Source organism: Hemiscyllium ocellatum, chromosome 18, assembly GCF_020745735.1.
Source record: "Hemiscyllium ocellatum isolate sHemOce1 chromosome 18, sHemOce1.pat.X.cur, whole genome shotgun sequence".
NCBI lineage: Eukaryota > Metazoa > Chordata > Chondrichthyes > Orectolobiformes > Hemiscylliidae > Hemiscyllium > Hemiscyllium ocellatum.
The window spans coordinates 29,716,845-29,736,441 of NC_083418.1; the positions used below are offsets into that span (position 1 = coordinate 29,716,845).

General features: G+C 43.1%; 1 protein-coding gene across 1 annotated transcript in view; it reads left to right on the forward strand.

Moving 5' to 3' along the window:
* The first annotated feature begins 5,648 nt into the window (after positions 1-5,648).
* Positions 5,649-19,597, forward strand: part of LOC132824543 (anoctamin-9-like) — a 199,318-nt gene continuing 185,369 nt past the window's right edge. The window contains exon 1 of the mRNA XM_060839176.1: positions 5,649-5,864. Coding sequence (XP_060695159.1) covers positions 5,649-5,864 — 216 coding nt within the window. The remainder of the gene's footprint in view (positions 5,865-19,597) is intronic.

The following is a 19,597-nucleotide window of genomic DNA, read 5'->3' on the forward strand; positions in this document are numbered from 1 at the left end:
GGGAACCCAGCCTGAGACAGTTTAGGCAACACTTTGGGACGCTTCTTTCAGTTTAAGAGGATCCCATGCTGTTTTTTTAAGCACTAGATTGATCAGTCCAAGTCTCCACAGATTTCAAAATCTGGCAGTGTTGAGCACAGTGAGAGAGCAATGGAATCTATATCATTGCAAGATATGCCAAGCTGAGTGTTTGGGACAGGGGCTGGGTAGGTGATGAATAGCAAAGCCTGAGCCTCATGCAGAAATCATTTTTTCCTCTGGAAGGCTTGGAAAAAGTGGTTGTAGAGGACATAAATGAAGATCCCAAAGTTTGTGAAGTGAATTTTACACTATGTATTATTTATTGATTTGTCAATTCAAAGAGAGTGACACGGTTAAACTGGAGGGTGAAGTGTGGAAGCTGGCTAATTCTTCACTGCATCACTGCCTCTGTGCACACCTACTCTGGCGCATGCCTTGACTCCAGCCCTATCCTAGTACCCATGTCCAGTTCAGCTGCACCCCTGGTACCCATTTCCAGCTTCAGCCCAGTCCCAGTACTTCCACTCTAACCTAAGATTGTTAAACATCTCTAGCTCTTCTCTGGGTTTCAGGCATCCTTTTTCTTGCAATTCAGTTTCAGTTCCTTGGCCTCCTAAGAGATACTGACATTTTACAGTTAGAGTCATAGAGATGTGCTGAGTCAAAAAAGGTGGTGCTGGAAAGCACAGGAATTCCTGATAAAGGGCTTATGCTTGAAACGTCAAATCTCCTGTACTTTGGATACTGCCTGACCTGCTGTGCCTTTGCAGTGCCAGCCTTTTCAACTCTGACTTCTCAGCATCTACAGTCCTCACTTTCTCCAGAGTGATGTGCAGCACAGAAACAGACCCTTCGGTCCAACCTATACATGTCAAACAGATATTCTAAACTAATCTAGTCACATTTGCCAGGACTTGGCTCATATCCCTCTCAACCCTTCCTATTCATATATCCATCCAGATGCCTTTTAAATGTTGCAATTGTACCATCCTCCACCACCTCCTCTAGCAGTTCATTCCATATACGCACCACCCTCTGTGTGAAAAGGTGGCCCTTAGGTTCCTTTTATATTATTCCTCTCTCACCCTAAACCTATGCCCTCTAGTTCTGGACTCCCCCACCCCAGGGAAAAGACTTTGTCTATTTATCCTATCCATGCCTCTCATGATTTTATAAACCTCTATAATGTCACTCCTTAGCATTTGATGCTCCACGGAAAAAGCCCCAGCCTATTCAGCCACCCTGTGTAGCTTAAATTCTCCAAGCCTGACAACATTCTTGTAAATCTTTTCTGAATCCTTTCAAGTTTCACAACATCCTTCTGATAGGAAGAGACTAGATTTCCATGCAATATTCCAAAAGTGACCTAACCAACGTTCTGTACAGCCACAACATGACTCCCAACTGCTACACTCAATGCTCTGACCAATAAAGGAAAGCATACAAAATGCCTTCTTCACTGTCCTATCTACTTGCGACTCCACTTTTGAGGAGCTGTGAACCTGCACTCCAAGGTCTCTTTGTTCAGCAACGCACCTTAGGACCTTACTATTAAGTGAATAAGTCAAGCTAAGATTTACCTTCCAAAATGCAGCACCTCGCATTTATCTAAATTAATCTCCATCTGCCACTTCTCAGCCCATTGGCCCATCTGATCAAGATCCTGTTGTTATTTAAGGTAACCTTCTTCACTGCTCACCATACTTTCAATTTTGGTGTCATCTGCAAACTTATTGAGTATACCTCTTAAGTTCATATCCAAATGATTTATATAAATGACGAAAAGTAGTGGTCTCAGCACCAATCCTTGTGGCACTCCACTGGTCACAGGCCTCCAGTCTGAAAAACAGCCCTTCACCACCACCCTCTGTCTTCTACCTTCCAGCTAGTTCTGTATCCAAATGGCTAGTCTCCCACGCGGAACCTTGTCAAATGCCTTACTGAAGTCCATGTAGATCACATCCACCGTTCTGCCCTCATCAATCCTCTTTGTTACTTTTTTAAAAAACTCAATCAAGTTCGTGAGACATGATTTCCGAGCACAAAGCCATGTTGACTATCCCTAATCAGTCCTTGCCTTTTCAAATATGTGTAAATCCTGTCCCTCAGGATTCTCTCCAACAACTTGCCTACCACTGATGCCAGGCTCACCGTTCTTTGGTTCTCTAGCTTGTCCTTACTACTTTTCTTAAATAGTGGCACCACATTAGCCAACCTCCAGTCTTCTGGCACCTCATCTGTGACTATTGATGATACAATTATCTCAGCAAGTGGCCCAGCAATCACCTTCCTAGCTCCCCACAGACCTCCAGGTTACACCTGATCAGGTCCTGGGGACTTATCCATCTTTATGTATTTCAAGACATCCAGCACTTCTTCCTCTGTAATATGGACATTTTTCAAGATGTCACCATCTACTTCCCCTCATTCTATAGCTTTCATGTCCTTCTGCACAGTAAACGCTGATGCAAAATATTCATTTAGTATCTCCCCCATCTCCTACAGCTCCGCACAAAGGTTGCCTTGCTGATCTTCTGAGGGGCCCTATTTGCTCCTTAGTTATCCTTTGGTCCTTAACTTATTTGTAAAAACCCTTTGGATTCTCCTTAACCCTAGTTACCAAAGCTATCTCATGTCTCATTTTTGCCCTCCTGATTTCTCTCTGAAGTATACACCTCCTGCCTTTATACTCTTCTAAGGAAACAAACTTATTGCCAAGGTAGTGCACATCAAAACTATCCTATCTGCTAATGGCTTCCCTGAGCAAATCACCACTTGCTGTATATCTCACAATATCCTGTATATTGTGGAATGGCCGAAGACTCCTTCTTTTATGCTTTTGTAAATTTCCCAGGCATTACGTCAGGTTGCAGTGAAAGGGGAAGTGTCTCAAAATTTTGAGCATCAAGTGAAGCCACTGGTCTCACGTTGGTACTAACAGTAATATGAGTGGCATTCTCCATTACCAGGATGGTGTCATCAAACCAAAAAGGCACACTACTTATCACACAAATACGTAACATGACATTTGAGCTTCAGAACAGGTGTGATGGCAGGCATGTAGAGCTGTACTTCCTAACGACTAGTGGACCATGTCAAACAATGTGTTACTTTGACTATCTGCAGCAGGCAACGTGCCAACCTTATTTGCAAAACTCAGAACATATCAGCTTTGACTATCATATTGAACAACATTTACTAAATAATCCTGACTTAACTAAGAATTACACCATCAATTAATTTAAAATTATAAGTCAAGCTCAGCATATTTGTGTGCCATAAGCTACATTTAATCACACACAGCACCCTCGTGTGGGCAAAAAGAATGGTTACATGTTACATCTTTTTCAAAGGAAAGGAAAATGGAGACAGCCAATCCTTGCTGTTTATTCATGGAAATGCCCTAACCAACTAGAATTAAATAACATAAAACACTCATTCATATGTACTGACTTGATGTCAACAGCAAAGAAATATAATAATGTGCATAACGGTCATTTTACTCATTCTCAGTTTTAATTCACATTCTTAATTTTTCATACAGCCTTCAATTGTCCTATAGGAGGTGGATTCAGTTGGACCACATCCTCTGAAGGTGCAAAATTACAGCACTCAGACAGAAGTGCATCAGTTCCGATGCTCACATCTCAATAGAATCAGTATAGCTTTTCATTGAGAGCCAATAATCAGAAATCAATAAGTATAGTTGGAGGTCACAAGACACTATAATGTAGAGTCTGCATTGGAGACCATAGATTGCTCCACATTCTGCTTATTTGGACACAGATGCTGAACTTTACATGTCAGTAACAAAGAGAACATTTCTAGAAAAAACAGCAGAGAGTGTATAGGCAGGCACAGTGCAAACTTAGAGAAAAATTCAAGTGGTCTACTTAAAGCTTGAGTGATATAATGTTGCAATTATGTCTGCATCCACAACTGAACAGTGGTTGTATGGTATGAATGCCACTTTGGCTAGTTGTAGTCAGCAGTGCAGTCTCAGCACTTGCTGCTCACCTCAAAGAAAGCTGTCTATTCGAATTTAGTAATAACTATGCCACGCACTTCCTCCTTCCTAATGCTAGCTTTAAATGGCACCGAGTCCTCAGATTGTCAGCTGTCTAAATACAGTGAAGTTCTCAAGCAGGGTCAGCAGTAGTTAGGGGTGGGCAAGAATGCTGATGCCTGTGACATACACATCCCACAAATGAATTAAAACAAAATTGTACTGACTCCAGAAGATGCTGTTAGTTCCAGAGAGCTGAAATCTGAACGTTTAGAAATGATTTGTGAATCCTTTGCAACGTATGTGATAAAGAAGTAATGTGGCGCATTACTTTGTCCAAAGAATTACATCAATCCCTCAACATCTTTCGCACTAGACTCACCCTATTAATCTAAGCTGATCTTGGATTATTTTGCTACCTGTTTTTTAAGGCAGAAATTACGTTAGCTTTCTTCCGGTCAATGGGAATCATCCCAGAGCAATGGATGATTAAAAATATAGGCTGAAGCTCCTAAATTTGTCCCTGGTAAGAAGCTACTCTATTTTCAAGTTGCTAATCCAAATTAAAATAATATGTTCATCTAATTTAATATTATTGAATTAATTAGTAACGAGCGCAACCTCTTTAATGGCTTCTATGTGGTGATACTTGTGGGCAGCAGATTTGCTTGGTCAATGGCCTTACTCAAAGAAGCATAAGTTCAAATTGGTTCTGCATGTCTTTAGTTCTCGAGCAAATAAGTCTGACTGTGGCTATATAAAACAGGTGGCTAAATTTAAAAGTATTTTATGCAGACCAATAAATGGAGCCGTTGAATTCAACTGGAAATGTACTTGCAGTCCAATATTTATGTCAGGAGTGGTCGTTGCTTCGATGCCAGTCCATATCCCAAAACAGTGCGAGAAGGTTAATGATCAACGCACAAAAGCTATCTGTACAAAATGGGCGAAGCTGTCTATGTTCGACACCAGTTGAGAAGGAACGCGCGCTCTTCCTCAAGGGAGTGATGACGAACCGAGCCCCAGCCCCTCCGCGTGCAGACCTTTCCTGTTAACGGCCGCATCAGGCCCGCGTCGCCATCACCGCGCGCGTGCCCACACACCGCCGACCCGCAGTTAGCCCAAGGGAAACCATCGAGGGAGAAGAAAGTCAAATCGCGTCAAAAGTCAGGATAAAATACTGCGGAATAACAGGGTCAGCACTTAGGGGAGGGAAAAGTCACACGGTAGAGAGAAGGATTACACTGCGGGAGTGGATCAGACGCCTCGGGGTCACGTTGAAGTGGGGAGTAGGGCGACACAACGGAGGGTAGAGAGGTGTCGCAGCGTCAAACTCTGAGCGGGGGAAAGCAGAGCCTGGCACCTAGGGAACCAGCAACGTTTAATATTTGAGAGCCAAAGAATACAGTCAAGTGTTGAGAACAGCCTAGACTTGAATTGAGAGAAGAGTGCACTTTTAAATCAGAGCAAAACCCACCATTTAAGGGAGAGTGCAGGCCAATTCTGAGAGAGGAGCTGGATGGAGCCAGGCAACAAGAGGTTACTAAAGGCTTTTTGCTTAAAGGAAGTCAAACCTGGCATGTAGGGAGATTATCTGCTGACAACTAAGGGAGCAGACTACATGACTGAAATAGAAGTGGAACCTCACAATGAGGAGAAAACCGAATATGACATTCAAGAGAGACAAAGTGCCAACATTTTGTCCAGCGTTAAAGGAAAAGTCAAATCCCGAATCAGGAAAGGAGCAAAAAAAGCTATTAAATTGCGGAGGCTAAACAAGATAGCAAACTTAAAACAGCAGCCAACTTTAAGAACGGAAATAGAAGATTATTCGATGGTACATGAGCCATTTTTGTCAGTTTAAACAATTTAATTAATTTAGAAAAGACGGTGATTGGGATGACTGGTTGGTACAGATGAGTTGGATGGAAGGGTATGTCTCTGTAGTGGAGTAGCATTGTTGGTAAAGGATGAATAAATGTGATCATAAAAATGATCTTGAGTTGGAAGCTGTAGAATCCATGTGGGTGAAGGTAAGAAATAAAAGGGAAAAAAGATACTGGCAGCAGTAATCTTATCGGCCCCCTAACAGTAACTATCTGGTGGAACAGAGACTTAAAGCAATGCAGTACAGAAACTAACAAAAGACAACCAAAAAAAGATTAAGAAAATAAACATGCAAGCAATATCAAGACAGATGTCCAGAGCATCTTTAAGTATATAAAAAGGAAGAGAAAAGCCAAATTGAAAATGGGTCAGTTAGATAATGAAGCTGGGGAAATAATAATGGGGAAGTAGGAAATGACAGAGGAGTTGAATGAATACTGTGCATCAGTCTTCACAGTAGAAGACTAAATATTCAAGGAGCAAAAAGAGCAGAGAAAATAAATATAATAGCTATCACTAGAGAAAAAAATGCTAGGGAAACCCAATGGGGCTAAAAACCAATAGGTCCCCTGGATTGAATGGGATACAACCTAGGTTGTATAAAGAAGTAGCTACAGAGATACTGATCTTCCAGGGATATTTTGATTCTGGAAAAATCTCAGAGGACTGGAAAACTGCCAATGTAACATTATTATTTCAAAAGAAAAGACAAAAAAAAAGACAACCGTAGGCCAGCTAGCTTAATGTGTGTTATTGGGCAAATATAATAGCAGAGCATTTACAAATACATATAATGATTAAGTAGAGTCAGCATGGCATCATGAAGGAGAAATCATGCCTGTCATATCTACTAGAATTCTTTGAGGAGGTAATGAGTAGGATAGATAAAGGGTGAGCAGTGGATGTAATATATTTGGATTTTTAAAAGACATTTGATAGGATACTACACCTTAAGCTTCTTAATAAGATAGGAGTCTATGGTGTTGAGATGATATATTGGCATGGCTTGGCTAACTAATAGAAGACAGAAAGTTGGGATAAGAGGGACATTATCAGGATGGCAGCCTGTAACTAGTGGTATGGCACAGGGATCGAATTATATAGTGACAATGATTTAGGTGTGTATTAATGAATTGGATGAGGAAAGTAAATGTATTCTTGCTAAGTTTGTGGATGACACAAGAATAGGTGGGAAGGCAAATGGTGAAGATGACTCAAGTAGTCTGCAGTGGGATATAGACATGTTAAGCAGATTTTTTGTTTGTATTCATTCATGGGATATAAGCATTTCTGGCTGGCTGGCCAACATTTATTGCCCATCCCTAGGTGCCCTTGAGAAGGTGGTGTTAAGCTGCCTTCTTGAACTGCTGCATTCTCCATTAACTCACAGTGCCATCAGGGAGGAACTTCCAGGATTTTTATTCAGTGACAGTGAAGGAACAGCAATATATTTCCAAATCAGGATGGTGAATGGCTTGGAGGGCAACTTATAGGTAGTGGTGTTCCTATGTATTTGCTATCCTTTTGGTCATGAGTTTGGAAGGTGTGTCTGAGATTATTTTGAGAATTTCTGCAGTGCATCTTGTACATAACCCACATTGCTGCTATTGAGCATCGATGGTGGAGTTGTGGATATTTGTGGATGTGGTGCCAGTCAAGAGGACGGCTTTCTACTGGCTGGTGTCGAGCTTCTTGTGTTGTTCGAGTCGCACTCATCAGACAAGTGGAGTGTATTCCATCATGCTCCTGATTTGTAGATGATGAACAGGCTTTGGGGAGTCAGGAAGTGAGTTACTTGCTGCAGTATCACTCGCCTCTAACCTGCTGTTGTAGCCACTGTGTTTTTGTGATGAGTTCAGTTGAGTTTCATTCAATAGTAACCCCAAGGACGTTGATAGTGGGGGATTCAGTGTTGGTAACACCATTGAATGATAAGATGCAGTGGTCAGATTGCCTCTTTTTTAGAGATGGTCATTTCCTGGCATTTGTGTGATGCAAATGTAACTTGCCCCTAGTCAGCCCAAGCCTGGATATTGTCCAGATTTTGTTGTGTTTGAGCAAGGACTGCTTCAGTATCTAAGGAGTAATGAATTGTGCTGAACATAGCACAATAATTGTAAACATCCCCACTGCTGACTTTAGAGGATAAATCATCGATGAAGCGGTTGAAGATGGTTGGGCTTAAGTCACTATCCTGAGGAAATCCTGCAGAGATATCATGGAGCTGAGATGACTGACTGCCAATAACCACGACCATCTATGTGCTATTGTACAACTCCAATCAGCAGAGAGTTTGTTCCTCATACCCATTGATTCCAGTTTTGTTCAGGCTCCTTGATGCCATGCTAAGTTGAATGCAGCCTTGATGTCAAAGCTGTCACTCTTGGCTCACCTCTGAAATTCAGCCCTTTTGTCCATATTAGAACCAAGGCAGTAATTAGGTCAGGAGCAGAGTGGCTCTGGCAGAACGCTTACTGGGCATCATTTACTGGGTTATTGTTGAGCAGGTGCTGATTGATAGCACTGTTGATGCTACTTTACATCACTTTACTTATGATCAGGAGTAGACTGTGCGCTGGATTGGTAAAGTAACTAGTTTTTAAAAATATTCTTTATTTTTCTACAGTCTCTTTGGGAATTTAGAACAGTGGGGATGATGTTTAGGACAGTTAAATGTTCTTCCTGCAGAATGTGGGAGGTAAGAGTCATCACTGGTGTCCATGCTGACTTCATCTGTGGGAACTGCACCAACTCCAGCTCCTCAAAAACTGCGTGAGGGAACTGAAGCTGGAGATAGAGCTAGATGAACTTTGCATCATTTGGAAGGCGGAGGGAGTTATTGAGAGGAGTTACAGGGAGGTAGTCACACCTCAGGTACAAGAAAAAGGCAGATGGTTACTGTCTGGGAATGGAAAGGGAACTGGCAAGCAGTGCAGGGATTCCCTGTGGCCATTCCCCTCAATAACCAGTATACAGATTTGGATACTATTATGGGGGACAACTTACCGTGGTAAGCCATGGGGTACAGGTCAATGGCACAGAGTCAGTCCCTGTTGCTCAGAAGGGAAAAAAGGAGATGAGCAGATCATTAGTCATCGGGGACTCCATACTTAGGGAGACAGATAGGAGGTTCTGTGGGAACGAGAGAGACTCATCGGTGTGTTGTCTCCCAGGTGCCAGGGTTCATGATGTCTCGGACTGTGTTTTCGGGATCCTCGAGCGGGAGGGGAAGCAGCCCCAAGTCGTGGTCCACATAAGTACTAGCGACATAGATAGAAAAAGAGATGGGGATTGAAGACAGAAATTCAGGGAGCTAAGATGGAAGCTTAGTGCTAGAACAAACAGAGTTGTAATGTCTGGTTTGTTGCCCATGCCATGTGCTAGTAAGGCAAGGAATAAAGAGAGCGAGAAGTTGAACACGTGGCTACAGGGATGGTGCAGGACGGAGAGTTTCGGATACCTGGATAATTGGGGCTCAAGCTGTGGAGGTGGGACCTCTACAAACAGAATGGTCTACACCTGAACCAGAGGGGTACCAATAAGCTGGGGAGGGAAATTAGCTAATGCTCTTCAGGAGGGTTTAAACTAATTCAGCAGTGGGATGGGGACCTAAATTGTAGTTCCAGTGTCCAGAGTGGTGAGGTCAGAAATATGGTTATAAGATTGCAAGAGTTCACTGGCAATCAGGAAGGTGGTTTGGGGTGTGTCTACTTCAACGCCAGGAGCATCCGGAACAAGGTGGGTGAACTTACAGCATGGGTTGGTACCTGGGACTTCAATGTTGTGGTCATTTCGGAGACATTAATAGAGCAGGGACAGAAATGGTTGTTGTAGATTCCGGGATTTCGATGTTTTAGTAAGAACAGAGAAGATGGTAAAACAGGGTGGAGAGTGTGGTATTGTTAGTTAAGGACAGTATAACAGTAGCAGAAAGGACATTTGAGGACTCATTTACTGAGGTACTGTGGGCTGAGATTAGTAACAGGAAAGGAGATTTCACCCTGTTGGGAGTTTTCTTTCGGTGTCTGAAAAGTTCCAGAGATGTAGAGGAAAGGATAGCAAAAATAATTCTGGATAGGAGCGAGAATAGCAGGATAGTTGTTATGGGGTTTTTAACTTTCCAGATATTGACTGCAAATACTAAAGTTCGAATACTTTGGTTGAGTCAGTTTTTGTCCAACGTGTGCAGGATGGTTTCATGGTACAGTATGTGGACAGGCCAACAAGGGGCGAGGTCAGATTGGATTTGTTACTAGGTAATGAACCTGGCCAGGTGTTAGCTTTGGAGGTATGTAAGCACTTTGTTGATAGTGACCATATTTAGGTTATGTTTACTTTAGCGATGGAAAGGGACCGGTATATAATGCAGTGCAAGAGTTATTGCTGGGGGAAAGGTAATTATGATGTTGTTGGGGAAGATTTAGAATGCTTAGGATGGGGAAGGAAACTACAGGGGATGGGTACAATTGAAATGTGGAGCCTTATCTAAGGAACAGCTACTGCGTGTCTTTGATAAGCATGTACCTGTCAGGCTGGGAAGGAGTGGTTGAGCAAGGAAGCTGTGGTTTACTGAAGAAATTGAATCTCCTGTCCAGAGGAAGAAGCCTTATGTTAGGAGGAAATGTGAAGGCTCAGTGAGGGCGCCTGAAAGTTATAAGTTAGCCAGGAAAGACCTAAAGAGAGAGCTAAGAAGAGCCAGGAGGGGACATGAGAAGTTGTTGGCAGGTAGGATCAAGGAAAACTCTAAGGTTTTCTGTAGGTATATCAGGAATAAAAGAATGACTAGAGTAATATTAGGGCCAATCAAGGATAGTAGTGCAAAGTTCTGTGTGGGGTTCGAGGAGTTACGGGAAACACTAAATGAATATTTTTCACCAGTATTCGCATTGGAAGAAGACAATGTTGTTGAAGAGAATACTGAGATACAGGCTTCTAGACTAGATGGGAATGATGTTCGCAAGGAGGACGTGTTAGCAATTCTGGAAAGTGTGAAAATAGATACGTCTCCTGGGCCAGATGGTATTTATCCTAGGATTCTCTCGGAAGCCAGGGAGGAAATTGCAGAACCTTTGGTTTTGATCTTTACATTGTCATTGTCTACAGGAATAGTACCAGAAGACTGGAGGATAGCGAATGTGGTCTGCTTGTTCACGAAGTGGTATGGAGACAACTCTGGTAATTATAGACCAGTCAGCCTTACTTCGGTTGTGGGTAACATGTTGGAAAATGTAAGAGATAGGATTTATTATCATCTAGAGAGGAACAAGTTGATTAAGGATAGTCAACACAGTTTTGTGAAGAGTAGGTCGTGCCTCACAAACCTTATTGAGTTCTTTGAGATGGTGACCAAACAGGTGGATGAAGGTAAAACAGTTGATGTGGTGTATATGGATTTCAGTAAGGCGTTTGATAAGCTTCCCCACAGTAGGCTATTGCACAAAATATGGAGCCATGGGATTGAGGGTGATTTAGCAGTTTGGATCAGAAATTGGCTAGCTGAAAGAAAACAGGGTGGTGGCTGATAGGAAATGTTCATCCTGGAGTTCAGTTACTAGTGGCATACCACAAGGATTTGTTTTGGGGCAACTGCTGTTTGTCATTTTTATAAATGACCTAGATGATGATGTAAATGGATTTGCGGATGACACTAAGATCAGTGGAGTTGTGGATAGTGATAAAGGATGTTGCAGGTCACAGACGGACATAGATAACCTCAAGAGCTGGGCTGAGAGATGGCAAATGGAGTTTAATGTGGAAAAGTCTGTGGTGATTCACTTTGGAAGGACCGTAAGGAATAAAGAGTACTGGGCTAATGGTAAGATTCTTGGTAGTGTAGATGAGCAGAGGGTTCTTGGTGTCGAGGTGCGTGGATCCCTGAAAGTTGTCACTCAGGTTGATAGGGTTGTTAAGAAGGCATATAGTGTGTTAGCTTTTATTGGTAGAGGGATTGAGTTTCAGAGCCACGAGGTCATGCTGCAGTTGTACAAAACTCTGGTGCAGCTGCACTTGGAGTATTGTATACAGTGCTGTTCACCGCATGAGAGGAAGGCTGTGGAAGCTTTGGAGAGGGTTCAGAGGAGATTTACTAGGATGTTGCCTGGTATGAAGGGGAAGTCTTATGAGGAAAGGCTGAGGAACTTGAGGCTGTTTTTGTTAGAGAGAAGGTTGAGAGGTGACAGTTGAGACATACAAGATATTCAGAGGGCTAGATAGGGTGGACAGTGAGAGCCTTTTTCCTTGGATGGTGATGGCTAGAATGAGGAGATATAGCTTTAGATTGAGGGGTGATAGATATAGGACGAATGTTGTGGTTCTGCTCGCCGAGCTGGAAGTTTTTGCTGCAAACGTTTCGTTCCCTGGCTAGGGAACATCATCAGTGCTGTTGGAGCCTCGTGTGAAGCGCTGCTTTGATGTTTCTTCCGGTATTTATATTGGTTTGTTCTTGCCGCTTCCGGGTGTCAGTTTCAGCTGTAGTGGTTTGTATATGGTGTCCAGGTCAATGTGTCTGTTGATGGAGTTTGGGGATGAATGCCATGCTTCTAGGAATTCTCTGGCTGTTCTCTGTCTGGCTTGTCCTATGATAGTGGTGTTTTCCCAGTCAAATTCATGTTGCTGGTTGTCTGAGTGTATGGCTACTAGAGATAGCTGGTCGTGTCGTTTTGTGGCTAGCTGATGTTCATGGATGCGGATTGTTAGCTGTCTTCCTGTTTGTCCTATATAGTGTTTTGTGCGGTCCTTGCATGGTATTTTGTAAACTACGTTAGTTTGGCTCATGCTGGGTATTGGGTCCTTTGTTCTAGTGAGTTGTTGTCTGTTCACTTCAATTGACAAAACCCTAGCCAGAGAAACAATAGCCAACCTACTGGACATACATAACAGAACACAGGAGGCCGAACCTATCAACAAGGACGGCATACTTAAACTACTGGACCTGTGCCTCACCACACACTTTACATTCAACAATCAGATATACGAACAAATCAACGGAACACCCATGGGATCACCAATCTCGGGACTCATAGCAGAGGCAGTTATGCAAAGGTTAGAACATACAGCCATACCACAAATCCAACCCAAACTCTGGATCAGATATGTTGATGACACCTTTGTAATCATCAAAAACACAGATATAGAAAAAACACACCGAATCATCAACGCCACACTCACAGGAATCCAATTCACACGAGAAGAGGAAAAGGATAGCCAACTCCCATTCCTAGACGTGTTAGTAGAGAGAACACCCAACGGAGAATTCACCACAAGGGTACCCAGGAAACCAACACACACAGACCAAGTCTTAAACTATGAAAGTAACTACCCCAACACACACAAACGAAGCTGCATCAGGACACTATTCAAAAGGGCCACAACACACTGCAGTACACCAGAACTGCGAAAAGAGGAAGAGGAACATCTATACAAGGTATTCGCCAAAAACGGATACCCACGCAACTTTATCACCAGATGCCTAAGAGATAGTCCGAGGAACGAGGACATGCCACAACCAAAAGGACTAGCCACTCTACCATACGTCAGGAGTGTCTCAGAACTGACAGCCAGACTACTGCGACCCTTAGGACTCATAACAGCACACAAGCCAACATCCACGCTCAGACAACAACTCACTAGAACAAAGGACCCAATACCTAGCATGAGCCAAACTAACGTAGTTTACAAAATACCATGCAAGGACCGCACAAAACACTATATAGGACAAACAGGAAGACAGCTAACAATCCGCATCCATGAACATCAGCTAGCCACAAAACGACACGACCAGCTATCTCTAGTAGCCATATACTCAGACAACCAGCAACATGAATTTGACTGGGAAAACACCACTATCATAGGACAAGCCAGACAGAGAACAGCCAGAGAATTCCTAGAAGCATGGCATTCATCCCCAAACTTCATCAACAGACACATTGACCTGGACACCATATACAAACCACTACAGCTGAAACTGACACCCGGAAACGGCAAGAACATCCATCAACAGACACATCGACCTGGACCCCACATACAAATCACTGCAGCTGAAACTGACACCCGGAAGCGGCAAGAACAAACCAATATAAATACCGGAAGAAACATCAAAGCAGCGCTTCACACGAGGCTCCAACAGCACTGATGATGTTCCCTAGCCAGGGAATGAAACGTTTGCAGCAAAAACTTCCAGCTCGGCGAGCAGAACCACAACAACGGATACCCGAGCTACAAATCTTCAATCAGATTTTATATAGGACAAATGTCAGTGGTAGTTTCTTTTCTCAGAGAATAGAAGAGGTGTGGAATATACTGCCTGCAACAGTAGTTGACTCAGCAACTTTAAGGACATTTAAATAGTCATTGGATAGACATATGGATGAAAATGGAATGGTGTAGGATAGATGGGCTTCAGATTGGTTCCACAGATCAGCGCGAAGTTGAGGATCGAAGGGCCTATACTGCGCTGTAATGTTCTATGTTCTATTGATGGGGAAGTAATTGGCCAGGTTAAACTTATCCTGCTTTTATGTATAGGACATACTTGCGAAATTTTCCACATAGTCGGGTAGATGTCAGTGTTAATTGTCCTGGAAGAGCTTGGCTATGGGAGCGACAAATTCTGGAGCATGAGTCTTCAGTACTATTTTTGACATTTTTTTGGGCCCATTGTCTTTGATCAACTGGTGTCTTCAATCATTTCTTGATGTCACATGGATTGAATCAGATTTCCTGAAAACTGGCATCTGTAATGCTGGAGATCACCGGAGGAGGCTGAGATGGATCATCCATCCACTTGCTCTGAATGCTTCAGCTTTATGTCTTGCACTGATATACTGGGCCCCTCCTTCATTGAGAATAAGTGTATTTGTGGAGTCTCCTACTCCAATGAATTCTTTAATTATTCACATAGTCATGACTGCATGTGGCAGGACTTTAGAGCTTTGTTCTGATCTGTTGTTTGTAGGCTGCTTAGCTGTTCGTATCACTTGCTGCTTCTACTGTTTGCTATGCAAGTAGTCCTGTTTGGTATCTTTACCAGGTTCATAGTGTCATAGAGATATACAACATGGAAACAGACACTTTAGTCCAACACGTCCATGCTGACCAGTGATCCTAACTTAATTTAGTTCCATTTGCCAGCACTTGCACATATCCCTCTAAACTCTTCCTATTTATATATCCATCCAGATGCCTTTTAAATGTTGTAATTGTACTAGCCTCCACCACTTCCTCTGGCAATTCATTCTATACATGCACCACCCTTTGCGTGAAAAAGTTGTCCCTTAGTTCCCTTTTAAATCTTTTCCCCTCAACCTAAACCTATACCCTCTAGTTCTCAACTCCCCCACCCTTCACTAGTTGTCCTGTCCATGCCCCTCATAATTTTATAAACCTCTATAAGGTCACTCCTCAGCTCCGACGCTCCAAGGAAAACAGCCCCAGCCTATTCAGCCTCTCCCTGTAACTAAAACTGTCCAACTGTGGCAACACCCTTCTAAATCTTTTCTAAACCTTTCAAGTTTCACAACATCCTTCCAATAGGAAGGAGACCAGAAATGCACGCAATATTCCAAAAATGGCCTATGCCTGGTGCTGCTCCTGGCGTATCCTCCAGCGCTGTCTATTAAACGAGACAGCGTTCCTCCAGGAGCAAGGTGCCATTTGGACAGCACAAACTACACGGTTGTACACAGGACAGTATAAAATGCATAAGAAGTGCAAAATACACAAGACAACACAGTAATTCCTTTCACGTCAAGACAATAGGCACAGTGGTGTACAAATTCAGATGGTGTACAAATACAGTGTTAAGGAGCCTGATGGCTTGAGGGAAGAAACAGTCGCACAGTCTGGCTGTGAGAGATTGAATACTCTGGTATCTCTGCTAGATGGCAAGAGGGAGAAGAGTTTGAGTGAGGGATGTGTGGGGTCTTCCACAATGCTCTTAGCCTTTTGGATGCAGCATGTGGTGTAAATGTCTGTTATGGAGGGAAGAGAGACCCCGATGATCCTCTCGGATGTCCTCACTATCCGATGTAAGGTCTTAAGATCTGAGATGATGCTACTCCCGAACCATGCAGTGATGCAGCAGCTCAGGGTACACTCAATGAACTCTGTAGAATGTGAGGATGGGGTGGGGATCATTGGGAAGTGGGCTTTCCTCAACCTATGCAGAAAGTAGAGAAGCTGCTGGGCTCTCTTAGCTATGGAGCTGGTATTGAGGCACCAGGCTCCATGCCCTCCTAAAGTCAACAGCCATCTCTTTCGTTTTGTCCACATTCAGAGACAGGTTGTTGGCTGTGCACTGGTCCGTTAGCTGCTCTACCTCCTCTCTGTATGCTAACTCATTGTTCCTGCTAATGAGACCCACTGCAGTCATGTCATCAGCGAACTTAATAATATGATTCGAGCTGTGCATTGCTGCACAGTCATGTTTCAGCAGGGTGAACAACAGTGGGTTGAGCACATAGCCCTTGAGGTCCCGTGTTTAGTGTGATGGTATTGGAGATGCTGTTCCCAATCTGGATGAACTGAGGTCTCCAGTCAGGAAGTCCAAGATCCATTTATAAAGGGTATGAGGTTGCAAATTGTGCTGGAGTATAATTCTACTGCTCATAATAGCCCAGTGTCTCATGGATGTCCAGTCTTGAGTTGTTAGATTTGTTTGAATTCACTGGACAATTTTCTATATTGTTGGGTAGATGCCAGTATTATAGCTGTACCAGAATAGTTTGTTTAGGTGTGCACAAAAAGAAGTTGCTGGAAAACTCAGCAGATCTGGCAGTTGTGAAGAGAAATCAAAGTTAACGTTTCAGGACAGGAACAGCGAAGAGGGTTACCTCAGATTCCAACAGGATCTTGACCAGATGGGCCAATGGGCAGAGAAGTGGCAGATGGAGTTTAATTTAGATAAATGCGAGTTGCTGCATTTTAGGAAAGCAAATCTTAGCAGGACTTATACACTTAATGGTAAGGTCCTAGAGAGTGTTGCTGAACAAAGAGAGCTTGGAGTGCAGATTCATAGCTCCTTGAAAGTGGAGTCGCAGGTAGATAGGATAGTGAAGAAAGCGGTTGGTTGGCTTTCTTTTATTGGTCGTAATATTGAGTACAGGAGTTGGGGAGTCATGTTGCGGCTGCACAGGACATTGGTTAGACCACTGTTGGAATATTGCGTGCAATTCTGGTCTCCTTCCTATCGGAAAGATGTTGTGAAACTTGAAAGGGTTCAGAAAAGATTTACAAGGATGTTGCCAGGGTTGGAGGATTTGAACTATAGGGAGAGGCTGAACAGGCTAGGGCTGTTTTCTCTGGAGTGTTGGAGGCTGAGGGGTGACCTTATTTATAGAAGTTTACAAAATTATGAGGGGCATGGATAGGGTAAATAGGCAAAGTGTTTTCCTGGGGTCGAGGAGTCCAGAACTAGAGGGCATATATTTAGGGTGAGAGGGGAAAGATATAAAAGGGACCTAAGGGGCAACCTTTTCACACAGAGTGTGGTACGTGTATAGAATGAGCTGCTAGAGGAAGTGGTGGAGGCTGGTACAATTGCAACATTTAAGAGGCATTTGGATGGGTACATGAATAGGAAGAGTTTGGAAGGATATGGGCCAGGTGCTGGCAGGTGGGACTAGATTAGGTTGGGATATCTGGTCGGCATCGATGGGTTGGACCGAAGGGTCTGTTTCCATGCTGTACATCTCTATGTCTCTATGACAGGTGACCCTGTGATTTCTCTTCACAGGTGCTGCCATACCTGCTGAGATTTTCCTGCAACCTCTATTTTTGTTTCTGATTTACAGCAACCACAGTTCTTTCAGTTTTTGTGTCAAGGTACAGCAACTTCCGGGTCCATTGCCTTTGCAATATCTGGTGCCCAAGCTGTTTCTCTGTCATGTGGATTTAATCAAGTTGGCTGAACACTGGAATCTGATGCTGATGATAGTTTATCCACATGGCACTTCTGGCTGAGGATTCTTACAAATGTTTCAGCTATAACTTTTGTACTGGTCATTGTGGATGGAGATATTTGTGGAGCCTCTTCTTTCTTTGAGTTGTTCAATAGTCCTTTACAGTTCACAATTGGATGTGGCAAGATTGCAAAGTTTGTCTCTGATCTGCTGTGGAATTTTTCAGCAGATTTGCAGCTTATATTGTTTGGCATAAACTAGAAGAAATAACAAGCACAACAAAATGAAGATGAAATGGCAGAAAACCAAATTTCATTTTATTAAAACTGCCAAGCAGTTGCACAATTTGATGAAGGCAGCTGGGATACAAACCTTCAACGCCCTCAGCAAGTGTGAGCTCATGTGGCAAATTGGACCTGCATAAAGCAATGGTCACCTAGATCAGATATACTGTCACAGTGGCATATGTATATTGGCATGGAGAAACTGTTCCTTTGCTGCAAGTGGCCGCACAGGAAGACGTGAACTCACTGTCTGCATAGATCACAGCACACCATCAATGGAAATAGAAATTACAACGAGTGCCCTGGAAACAACATTTCCTGCAAAAAAGGATTAACAATGAATGACGACATATACATACATACCACTAAGAGATTGGCATAATTTGAAAGACTGTATGTGGAACACACACGGACTGGGAGAATAACAAATTGTTAATGCAGCTAGCCATAGTTGTGTGTATAGTGGTAACATGGGTAGCTCACATTATAAATGATAATGCATGCGTATTTTTGAAATGTTTACCATGAAAAGGAGACTACTTGGCTTTGAGATGCACTGCTGCACTTATGTGCCTTTAGGCTTGCAGTAGTCATACGAATTATACTGTGAGGCGCTCACTGCAGGCATCTATCTTATAGCCAATTTAATAAAGAGTAGAAAATAGATTGTGGTCCTGTGAATTCAACTGCTGCTAAGGACTTCATGTGAACTGGGTTGGGACAAAAGCCGTAACAAAATATAACTACACCTCAGAAATAAGATTTTAAAATGAGAGCATTGCAGGAGTAAACTGCATCAATGCTGGGAACCTAATAATAGAAGAATCAGGCAAAAAAAATTAATGGACAAACTAAAGCAAGGAATAAGGATAGTGCAAAGGCAATTTAAATTTTATATTCAATAGAGAGAGGAATGACAAGTAAAGCTATTGATTTTGTGGTTGTGTTGCCATGGTCTTACCAGACCATGAGGGCTGCTCTCAGGTGGTGATTTAACCAGAGGGTATAAAGGAGAAATAAAAGGTAAAAACAATTAAAACTAATGCAGAGCAAAATAAAATGCACAAATTAGAGGCGATATTTGTAGAAGGATCTACATGTTATTGAGATGACTGAAGTATGACAGCAAGGCAGGATTGGCAAGTAAGTTGTTGCAATATTGTGTAATATTATTGTAAGTGGGCTTGGTAGTGTGGCCGAGTGGTCTAAGGCGCTCGACTCAAGTTCCAGTCTCAGTTGAGGTGTGGGTTCGTATCCCACCACTGCCTGTGATCACGTCATCCTGGCGGACCGTCCCTTCGCTTGGGCCAGCACGGAGGCACAGTGGTTAGCACTGCTGCCTCACAGCGCCAGAGACCCGGGTTCAATTCCCATCTCAGGCGACTCTGTGTGGAGCTTGCACATTCTCCCCGTGTCTGCATGGGTTTCCTCCGGGTGCTCCGGTTTCCTCCCACAGTCCAAAACAAAAGATGCAGGTTAGGTGAATTGGCCATGCTAAATTG